Consider the following 11,920-nt stretch of genomic DNA (forward strand, 5'->3'; position numbering starts at 1 on the left):
CAGGAGGGCTATACCATGATGGTTATCGCAGTATGCCCTGTCCCCTTTCCTCTTGTAAACATGCACTATGGATGCGTCCTTGAAGTCTGGAGGGACTTCCCCCTATCCAGATTACCTGGTACAGGTGCCATGCCTCCATTCTTGTAGATGTCTGCAGGCAACCCATCACCTCCTGGTGCCTTTCCAGAAGTGGGTTGTTGGAGTGCTTTCACTGTCTCTGCACTGGTGGGGGGGTCAGCCAGATCAGCTTTGATTGGCAGCTGGGGTATCGTGACAATATCCTCTTCGGAAATTGAGGACTCTCTGTTTAAGACCTCACTGAAGTGCTCTTCCCAGTGTGCTAGGATGTCACTCTTGTCAGTGAGCAGGACACTTGTCAGAGGAGCGGACTGGAGTTGAGCCAGTGGTTTTGGGCCCATAAAGAGCACACAGAATGATGCATGCATCTGAGACATTCCCAGTCAGGAATGGAGTGAAGCTCCTGCTGCATCTTGTCTCCAGTCCCTGGCACATGAACAGATTTTCTGGCAGCCTTTGATACAGCTACATGATATTGTCTTGTTCATTGACATAGGCCAGGCTGGCTCTGTAGATGGACAGGGGACTGCATTCCCGTCACTGAGAGACCATCCATACTCAGCGATGCACGATCCTGCCAGGGATGATTGTCAACATAAACAGAGGAAATTCCAACAAACAGTAGAACAAAACCAAAATACAGCCAGAGGGATGTCTTTCTGCAAAGAAACACCCCAGAACAATAATATCTTTCGTGGTTAGAAACCATGAGTTTGTATTTATAGCTCATCTGGTTCAGAAGCCAAACCTATTTTCTGGGTGCTAGTATTGTGGTGGCCATATTGGATATCATGGAAACTTCCAATACAAACCATTATGGTATTCATATCATTGATCAACCTGTGAAGTTTCGTGGAAATATCCCTCAGTTAAAAATGTTGCCCTATTCACCCGCATTATAGGCTAATGGGGGCTAATATTGTGGTGGCCATATTGCATTTCCAGCAAAGAAATTGACCGGTGTGTCCATATAGGTTGTGATTCTATTTGGTCATAGATATTTCTGGTGGTCAACCTTTGATGTTATGGCAAATGCAGGTATCCAAAAAGGGGTGGTTTGCCCCCCTGGGTAATAGGATCTGACAGGAAATGTAATGTCTCTTTTCTTTTTCATGTTTGCAGCCATTTTGACAATATGCAAGCTCAAGAAAATATGTTCCTTCTGTGCCATGAATCTTAGCCAATGGATTAATATTGCTTGTGTTTGCCAAAACAGTCAACAGTCATGGTAGAAATCATGGTAAAGCACTATTTCGGGTAGCCACTATCTTGTAAATATGCACAATAAGGGTCCAGACACACCCAATAATAAAAATAGGTATTCCATTGAGTCTCTCATGGTCAGAAACCATGAAATAGAACGGTGTAGTATGAAAAAAGCAAAAAAAAAATAGGGGTTAGCGGTACTGAGCCTTCACGTGGCGGCCCTGTTTTGACTAATTTCACAGTACCACACAGTAATAATGCATTTATTCCTTAAGTAAATTGTTGAAAGCTTCAACATAATTTGAATTACAAGTAAAATCACCAATGATGGGCATTATGGCACGTGGAAAAAGGATAAATGTAAATTTATATTGGAAAGTGTTCATTTTGAACCTTTAAAACCACTTATAACCACCTTATAACCACTATTTCAAATACACTAGTTATTATAATCATAACTCTAATTTATATAAGCTAATTGGATTCCTACATAACTAAAACATAGGGTTAGACACCAAAATTACTTGTCTAGGATGAATAATGGATGAGTAATGGTCTTTTAAGAACTGGCGGCGGCCATCTTGAAAATTACACCTTTCGCATGGTCAAACTTTGGTAAACTTTTAGTATGTTATTAAGGACACCTAATACTACACAAAACAGTTGAGAAACCTTCTGTTGCAATTTTTTTAGGGTCAAACCATAATTGCACCTGTCTATAAGGTACTCCGATCGACAAGAAAATTAGAGCCTTTATGTTGAAAGCTGCATCTGACTGGAATAACTTACCTGCGCTCATCCAATCCCAGACTTCATGTGGTCGTTATAAGACTCTGTGGCATCCTCGTTCCTCAAGGCTGTGCATCACTGAGCCTTCCAGCTGCTATTAACACTGATCTATTCTCTGACCGCTGTCTCAGTGATAGTTGATTCAAGACTCAGTGGAGGCGTGAGCAGTTAAAGGTATATTCAGTGATTTGACTTAATCTAAATATCACTTATTTTTTCTTTTTTTCTGGATAATCCTCCCTACTATAGAGTGTGCTGACCATATAAGGAGTTCCTCCCTGTCCCCAGTGAGCCCCTGGGGTCAAAAAACCCTAGTTTCAGTTTTGGTGGCGGGTGGCAAAGCCTTCATCCAATCAGGATGAGAGGGGCCTTCCTCCAATCATGATCGAGTGGGGGCGGGCCTTGATGCACATGCTGTTGGCCTGTTGCACTTCCCCCCACTGTAGAGCGTGCATGTCCACATTTTGTTACCGGGGCGGACTGGGTGGTTTTCCAAATCACTCAAATCACTGAATGCTCCTTTAAGGTTAGGTTTAGGCATATAACCATGCCCATCAGGTAGAAAGGTCCAGATGTAGTCCCAGACTTATCCAGGCTTGGGCATGCATGCTGTCATTTTATCTGACCATTGTTTGACCTTCAGGACAAGGGCAGGCCAGGTATGATTCGGAGGCTACACATTGCACACATGTAGATTTAACTGTTGTCTGGACACACCAGGTTCCGTTGCCTATGATGTAATTTGTAATAGGTTTTCTGTCATGGTCATTTTAACCGTACTGGATTTAACTTCTCAGCCTGGAAAGCAGCAGCTCCCAAACTCTGCTGGGCTTTGTTTACCATCTCAGTGCTCACACTATGCTGGCCATGCATTATTCAGACAAACAGTTCTGTTGTTTCCTGATGAGCGAGTGTACATGAGGTCGGAACTGTGTCATGAAATCAGAGAAAACTTTCAAACATGCTGCACTTCACGGACCTTTCTGTTTGCTCCCAAACGCCCCTGTGGAGTCTTACTTGTTTGGAATGGTTGTTGTCAAGACACTAGCGACTTTAAGCAACGACGGATACGGCAGTCGGCTACGGCAACCGGAAATCGATCAGTGCTCGATACATAAACCTGCTCTCCGTCGCAGCCCTTTCTACTACAGGAGAACCTACACTTACACGTAGCGTCTACAACGCCATGTCATAACCATGTTTATTGAAATTATAGCTGTCATACATTTACACCGATTGCTCCATCACCTCTCTTATGCTGTGTAATGTGTTGGCATGCTCTGAATAAAGAAATAACACTAATACCATATGTCATATTAACCATGTTTATTAAAACGGTTTTAGAATAACACATATTGCTCCAGCACCTTCCTCTTTCCACTGCTGATCATGTCCAGCGCATGTAAGAATTAAACAATATTGGCAAGTTAGCTGACGCGCGACGGGGTGTTTTATAATAATAATAATAATGTGTTTTTGTTTGACACATGCTGCATGGACGCGTCACCATGGCAACCAATGTCGCCGTCGCCGGAGGCTGTTTGCTTAACGATTTTGACAGCTACGGCGTGGGCGTCACAGCCGCCGTACTTCCGCGTAGCGGAGCCGTCCTGAAAACAGTCGTTGCTTAAAGTCCCTATTACCAAACAGCAGCATTCCCCCGTTCCATCCTCAGAAGGTTTTGCTGGGTGTGCAGAAGGTTTAAGGTGCACACATCCAAAAGATTAAAATCCAGTGCTCAAGTTTAAATGGCAACGTAGAGTCAGTCCCACACACTGTATCATGCTTCCATGCTAAAAAATAATGTTATTAGATTACCACCAAAGTGACGTTTCGAGCACACAAATGGTAACATGTTAAATGATGCATTTATATGTACGGTAGCACCTTTATCCAAGGCACTTTACAATATGCATTTAATTGACACACCGATGACGGAGGACAACATGCATGGTACCAACCTGCTCAATTAGGCCCTTTAGGGGTTCAGTATCGATACAAACTCAGACAGAGCCCGGGATCAACCTGGGAACCTTTATTCTGTTTCACATATACCTGTATACCTCCTGTGGGAGCCACTGACTGCCACCTTCTCCTAACTGAGGAAGAGCTGCATTAACATTGTATGGTTTATTTTTGAGTCCTGTCCTGTCCTGTCCTGTCCTGTCCTGTCCTGTCCTGTCCTGTCCTGTCCTGTCCTGTCCTGTCCTGTCCTGTCCTGTCCTGTCCTGTCCTGTCCTGTCCCTGTCCCTGTCCCTGTCCCTGTCCTGTCCTGTCCTGTCCTGTCCCTGTCCCTGTCCCTGTCCCTGTCCTGTCCTGTCCTGTCCCTGTCCTGTGCTGTATGTCCTAACAGAGTGTTTCTCACTGGCCACAGGGATGAGATGAAATCCCTCCAGGCAGCCCTGCAGAAGCAGCTGGATGAGGCCACAGAGAGAGCAGAGAAGCAGCAGGCCACGGTAAGACACGTCCCACACACCCTGACCTGACTGTCAACATCCTGCCGCACCCACCCCCCCTCAACCCTTCCGTCCAGTCGGCCGCCCCCTCAGCACCTGTCAATGAGACCCCCCCCCGCCAGGCTCATTACCCAGCAGCCAACTCTCCAGGGCTCCCTGGCCCTGTTGCCACTTAATTAAAACTCATTGTGAGGGATGGAGAAGGAATGTTGTGTTTCCCCCTGTTAGAGTCTGCTGCGAGATGGGAGAGAGCGTCGCGTCCCCTACAAGCTTTGGAACTAGATTCATTGGTCAAATGCAGTAATATCCAAAAATATCATTCATGAATTAACCAAGGAAGTACTGATAATAGATATACTCGGAGAACAAAAAGCTTTCAGTTTTTGAAACTCTTTTTGTGAGTTTCTCACTGTTGGAATTGGGGGTGCAACAGTCAATCAAATTCATTGATTTAAAGGACCACGTCACCCATTCATTGATTTAAAGGACCACGTCACCCATTTTCAACTTCATAGTATAATTGGTCCTGACTCCTCACTAATGCTCATCATCAGATGGCACCATTTCTGTCGGATATTTAATTAAAAGTAATCAATAGAATAATTGCTTACAGCCCTAGTTTACTTCTCCCTAAACGTGTCCACACAGTGTACCCACGTTTGAAATTTCACCTTTTGAAACCCCTTTGGAAAAAGACCCAAATGGGTTTCTGCTGACAAATAGGACCAACTTTATTTATGTCCCAAACCGTTACTTTTCAGGAAATGGTAAAAAATACCCTGTGTTTCAATGGATCCAATGTAGTTATTATGTATTCACAAGCTCTTCGCTCGTTAATTCCTTGCACAGACCCACTTTTACTTAAAGGACAACTTTAGTTTTTTTCAACCAAGGTTCATGTTTTAGGTTGTTATTAGAGAAACTAAAAGATGAGTGTAATTTTATTTTCATTTGCTGCTTTCTTTCGTTTTAGGGATTTTAGCTGTTTTTGACAGGGGGCGGGGGCATTCGAGCATGGGGCTAAATATGTATTTTTTTACAACATTTTATAGCGATTTCTTTTTAAATTATTTACTATAGTCCTAATAAACCCCAGGAAATTACATCTGGCCACAAAACATCACAAGATCTACTGAATGTGTCAAACTGACATTGAGCCTATGACGCAGTGTTAGCCTGGTTAATAAACCAGACCGAATCAGCCGTTGGCAAAAAAAAATTGCCTACCAGCGGATTACGGTCTGGCGAGGCTCAGTAGCACGCCTCTTTCCTACAACCGAGAACAGGTCGGGCCAATCGGGACACGGTATGCAATATGGGCGGGCTTTGGTACAGTGACGTTCAATGCTTGAGACCTTTTGACTGACAGTAGCTCTGACCAATTGCGTCAAAGAGACATTGTATGAACCCGCCCCCCGGGAAATGAAATCCAAGTGGAGCCAGCCCAGACTAATATACCGCGACAGTGTTGTGTGATATTAGTCTGGCTTATTAGCCAGGCTAACGCAGTGTGGCTTCCCCCCAGTAGGCTACCTTCACATTCAGTAGATCCTGTGATTTTTTTGTGGACAGATGTGATTTCCTGGGGTTTATTAGGACTATAGTAAATAATAAAAAAATAAATCGCCATAATATTTTGTAAAGAAATACATATTTAGCCCCATGCTCGAATGCCCCGCCCCCCTGTCAAAAACAGCTAAAATCCCTAAAACGAAAGAAAGCAGCAAATGAAAATAAAATGACACTCATCTTTTACTTTCTCTAATAACAACCTAAAACATGAACCTTTAAAAATAGCAAAGATAGCTGATCTACAGCACAAGCTCACAACACATTTGTGAGCTTGTGGATTGGCTATTCTTACAGACACTCTTTTATGACAAAGTAAGCCATTAATACAGACAAAAATGTAATACAATCAGCTTGTAGATTGGCTATTTTCGGTGCTTTTGAACATACAAAGAACATAATAACAACGTTGACACGCAGAGATACAAGGTTTCTGCCCCGACCAAGATAGAGAGTGAACTGTATCTTCCTGCCTCTACATTCCGCGCAACCAGCCCGACCTTTGTGAGGGAGACACTCACAGATGGTTCCTCTGGTGTGGACCTTTGTGAGGGAGACACTCACAGATGGTTCCTCTGGTGTGTTGCCATTAGGATAGCGTTCCAGAGAAGTCTGTGTGTGTGTGTGGGTGTTCCTCTGGGAGATGTGTACATTATGCACCGTTCTCTCTCTCCTCAGACGGTCTCTTGTTCCCACAGCAAACTCATTATCAGCACATCAAGTGCAGCATAAATTAGCACCCAGGCACCCAGGAGGAGAATACATTTGAGATTACTCAAGTTAATCAAAAATAAAACTGCTGTGCTGACCTACTGGGTGATAATCCACACACGGCTCTTACTCGCTGGTGGAATGTAACTAATAAGGTCTTTTACTGAAGCACAGCCCTCTTATATTCGACTGCATTTCAGAGGCATTTTGTACTTGTTTTTGTTTTGCTACACTACAATTATGTAACAGCTTAAATAGTCACTTTGCAGATTTATATTATATAGATTATACTGTATATGTATTAAACATATACACATGAACAATAAGACATACTTTTTGGTAAAAAAAAGAATATATATATAGTAGAATAATTTTTGAAATGAGACATTCTGCACGACTACTGTATATTTGTCTTTTTTTTTTTTTTTACTTAACTTGTATTCATAACATTTTGAATAGGCTATTTCTACATTGTGGCATTGCTACTTAGTAAAGAGAATATGAGTACCTACAGTATACTTCTTCCACCACTATAATAAAGTTGTCTTCCTCGCTCTCTTGAAGCTTAACGCCCACATTGACATTAAGATGAACATACACTGTCAGATAAACAGTGATACAGTCATATTGCAAGTGGCCTCCTTGACATTTGTATAATAATATGAAGAATAAAAATACACATTGCTGTTGTACAGTGTTGCGCTGTAGGTTTGACATTCAGGACGTAGGAGATGGTGTTTATTTGTCTACCGAGGGACAAGTTTAAACAGCATAATCTTCTATCTACAGCATGAAAGCCCAAGATAGTCTGTGACAGTCAATCTGATTTAAACTCTCTGCTTTGGTTGATGATTTCAACTTTAATCAGATTTGTCACGAGAACAACACACACAGAGATGGAAGGTCTTCATATTATCTCAACGTTTTATGTTGAAATAATAATGCATCAGTCAGCAGACAGTTTCATTGAATGGCCAATCATACTCGAGAATTCAACTAGGGAGGGAGACACACTTGGGGATGCTGTAGCTTAGTGCGTCGAAGAGCTGTTATCTTGTTGGTTTGCTCGCCGGCCGGGCCAAGACACTTAACCACTCCCCGCTGACTATCTGAGTAGCCATCAGCTGGGTGAAGCTGAAACTTTCCTCTGTGGGATTAATACTTGTTTTGGTCAAGAGGTGCACGCACATCCACAAATTGCAACGAGTGCAGGAAGAAGGAGAGAGGAAATCCGTACACCGTTTTAAAAGCTTCCAATATAATTCATTGACAACAGAGCGGACAAAATAAGCAGACAAAATAATACGTTTCGGCCTCACCGATGAGGCCGAAACATTATATATTTATTTGTCATTAATACATGTTTACCATCCTACTATTCCACATGTTTCAATCTATAGAAACGTTATTATTTTTCACGATACAACTGCATACAACCCACCCCTTTCTGTCCATTTCAGCCATTCGCAGTGTTTCTTTCACAATTAGCAAACTGGCAGACCCAAAAGTAGACGCAAACACAACAAGTCCAGTTAAAAGAGTTTTAGTAACACAGGTGAAGGGAAAGTGTGGGTAAGGAGTGTGGAGGCAGGGTCAGTTTGTAAATGGAGTGTGGAGTCAGGGTCAGTTTGTTTGTACGTACAGTACGAGGAAAGCAGGCAGGCTAGCGGGTATACAGCTGGGCAGTAGACAGACAGACAGACAGACAGACAGGCAGACAGACAGACAGACAGACAGACAGACAGACAGACAGACAGACAGACAGACAGACAGACAGACAGACAGACAGACAGACAGACAGGCAGGCAGGCAGGCAGGCAGACAGACAGACAGACAGACAGACAGACAGACAGACAGACAGACAGACAGACAGACAGACAGACAGAGGGTAGAGACTAAAAAAGCAGGAAAGAAGACATGTGGTTTTCACATTGATTTGACCCCAGCGTCATGACTGGGCTAAACCTATCAACACAACGTTGGTGATGTTACAGAGTGTCCTCAGGTTGTGGCTGACATGCTGTTTCAATTCACCATATAGTGTATCTAAAGCTGCCGTAGGTCGCGCTTCCTACACAGTATTCCATTCACATCTACCTCTCATCCAAGGTAGAATATCAGCCTTTCCAGATGAGACATTGGACTCATGAGCTTCAGGCAGCACTACTTGCCAACCAGTAGGTGTCCTACCAGCCACCAAGGTGTAAATGTCTCTATGGAGTATGGAGACCACCTCCAACTACTGTATATGTACTAGTTATGTATTATTAACATAATATACCATATTGTGGTTTAAACAAAGTTATATTAATTCAAATAAGTGCAACTGTAAAGCTCACTTAAATGGATGCTAGTGGGGTTCTGGATGGTAACTTCATTCACCCCTCCAGTGAAGTCAGATGTAAACCTTTTTTCTGAACAGCTAGTGAAATATTTGCAAGAGTGACGATGCATTCAAATGTTCCAACTTCCAACATGATGTTGATAGAGCGGCACTACTACTTCACTGCATTCAAATTATGAGCTACTTGTTCTGATGATGTTTATCTGTTTTGCTCTGCACAACCTCACTGAGACAAATTCCCCATTATGTGCAAACATACCTGGCAATAAATATGCTGACTGATTCTGATTTGGACCAATTATTTGCTTGAACACCGGCACTGTATTGCACTGTACTGGAAGACTACTGTGCCGTACCCATACTGTACGACTGTACTCTCCTCATTTACAGTAATGCATGAGTCATTTCAGGACGTTCAGTGTTCAACAGGCATTCATGCAATGTTACCTTATACACTTTACCGATGGGTTTGAATTATACCCCATGCTTTGACTCACTTTAATTATACCCCATGCTTTGACTCACTTTAATAATACCCCATGCTTTGACTCACTTTAATTATACCCCATGCTTTGACTCACTTTAATTATACCCCATGCTTTGACTCACTTTAATTATACCCCATGCTTTGACTCACTTTAATTATACCCCATGCTTTGACTCACTTTAATTATACCCCATGCTTTGACTCACTTTAATTATACCCCATGCTTTGACTCACTTTAATTATACCCCATGCTTTGACTCACTTTAATTATACCCCATGCTTTGACTCACTTTAATTATACCCCATGCTTTGACTCACTTTAATTATACCCCATGCTTTGACTCACTTTAATTATACCCCATGCTTTGACTCACTTTAATTATACCCCATGCTTTGACTCACTTTAATTATACCCCATGCTTTGACTCACTTTAATTATACCCCATGCTTTGACTCACTTTAATTATACCCCATGCTTTGACTCACTTTAATTATACCCCATGCTTTGACTCACTTTAATTATACAACATGCTTTGACTCACTTTAATTATACCCCATGCTTTGACTCACTTTAATTATACCCCATGCTTTGACTCACTTTAATTATACCCCATGCTTTGACTCACTTTAATTATACCCCATGCTTTGACTCACTTTAATTATACCCCATGATTTGACTCACTTTAATTATACCCCATGCTTTGACTCACTTTAATTATACCCCATGCTTTGACTCACTTTAATTATACCCCATGCTTTGACTCACTTTAATTATATCCCATGCTTTGACTCACTTTAATTATACCCCATGCTTTGACTCACTTTAATTATACCCCATGCTTTGACTCACTTTAATTATACCCCATGCTTTGACTTAGCCTGGCTAATAAGCCAGACTAATATCACACAACACTGTCGCGGTATATTAGTCTGGGCTGGCTCCACTTGGATTTCATTTCCCGGGGGGCGGGTTCAAACATTTTCTCTTTGACGCAATTGGTCAGAGCTACTGTCAGTCAAAGGTCTCAAGCATTGAACGTCACTGTACCAAAGCCCGCCCATATTGCATACCGTGTCCCGATTGGCCCGACCTGTTCTCGGTTGTAGGAAAGAGGCGTGCTACTGAGCCTCGCCAGACCCTAATCCGCTGGCAGGCAATTTTTTTTTTGCCAACGGCTGATTCGGTCTGGTTTATTAACCAGGCTAGCTTTGACTCACTTTCATCTCTTTATGAATTCCACAGTATAATGCATAAACATAAGTTGCACTGTATATACAGTAGTCAGGGGCACTTTAACCCATTTTGGGCGGGAACCCCTTTTGGTGTTTTAAACATTGTTATAATTTAGCTATTGAAAAAATAGCAGACCTACAAGCTCATAGCGCGCCACCGAGTGGCGCGCTATGAGCTTGTAGATCTGCTATTTTTGAAAAATCGAGAAAATATTTATTTCAGAAAACTGGAGGCCAAAATGGGTTAACTTGGTAGCAGGCCCCTGGGCTGCTGGGCTATCAGCCAAACTATTTCCAAATGCACAATTTAAAATAATCCAAAAGGGTCAAAAAAAAAAAGGAAGAAAGAAAAGGTCTTACTTATATAAGCGTTCTAGTTCCCGTCAGAGAAGTCTTTTGATGGTGTCCTTAAAGTCAGGTTCAGGGAGGATGTCACTTCCAATAGACATCAGTATCAGGCGGTTCAGCGATGCATAGTACAAAGTCTATTCGTCACCATGGAAAGCTTTGAATAAGACGGCTCTCTTCGCTTGCGTTGGTCGATGCCAATGTCAGGAATATATGTGAACAGAGGTGTCACTCGGGGCCTCGGGGGATGGCAGATTGCCACCCCTGTTCGCATTTAATCTCTAATTCGTTTCCTTCTGCGCTGAGTGCACCTCAATCCATGCCCATCCATCTCTACACGTTATAGACTAGTGTTTTCTTGTCTGCAAACATACATCCATTAACCACTTTTCAACCTTTGGTGTCCTTATTTTGGCAAGGCACTATATGCGAATATGTTCAAATGTTCAATTTGTTTATTAAATTTAGTTGACGTCCATTCAAAAAAAAATGTAATAGCAAAATAGCAGATCTACAAGCTAAGAACGTCTATTTTCAAAATAGGCCAGCGGGTTTGCTGTGGACACACTTGCCTAGTTTCTCACTTGGGCACACGGCATGCCTCATGAGCCTCAAGGCCTCACTGTTGGCTGTTGTTGAGTTAACAAAAACAAGCTCTCCTCTTCTCCAGTCTTCCTTGGAATAAGAATATAGAATAAT

General features: G+C 42.4%; 1 protein-coding gene across 2 annotated transcripts in view; it reads left to right on the forward strand.

The window, feature by feature from the left end:
* Positions 1 to 11,920, forward strand: part of LOC306919899 (leucine zipper protein 2-like) — a 323,380-nt gene that overhangs the window by 198,238 nt on the left and 113,222 nt on the right. For both annotated transcript variants that reach the window (XM_079496451.1, XM_079496452.1), the window contains exon 5: positions 4,448 to 4,529. In XM_079496451.1, the coding sequence (XP_079352577.1) occupies positions 4,448 to 4,529 (82 nt within the window). The remainder of the gene's footprint in view (positions 1 to 4,447; positions 4,530 to 11,920) is intronic.

This window comes from Electrona antarctica (assembly GCF_951216825.1).
Source record: "Electrona antarctica genome assembly, chromosome: 3".
NCBI lineage: Eukaryota > Metazoa > Chordata > Actinopteri > Myctophiformes > Myctophidae > Electrona > Electrona antarctica.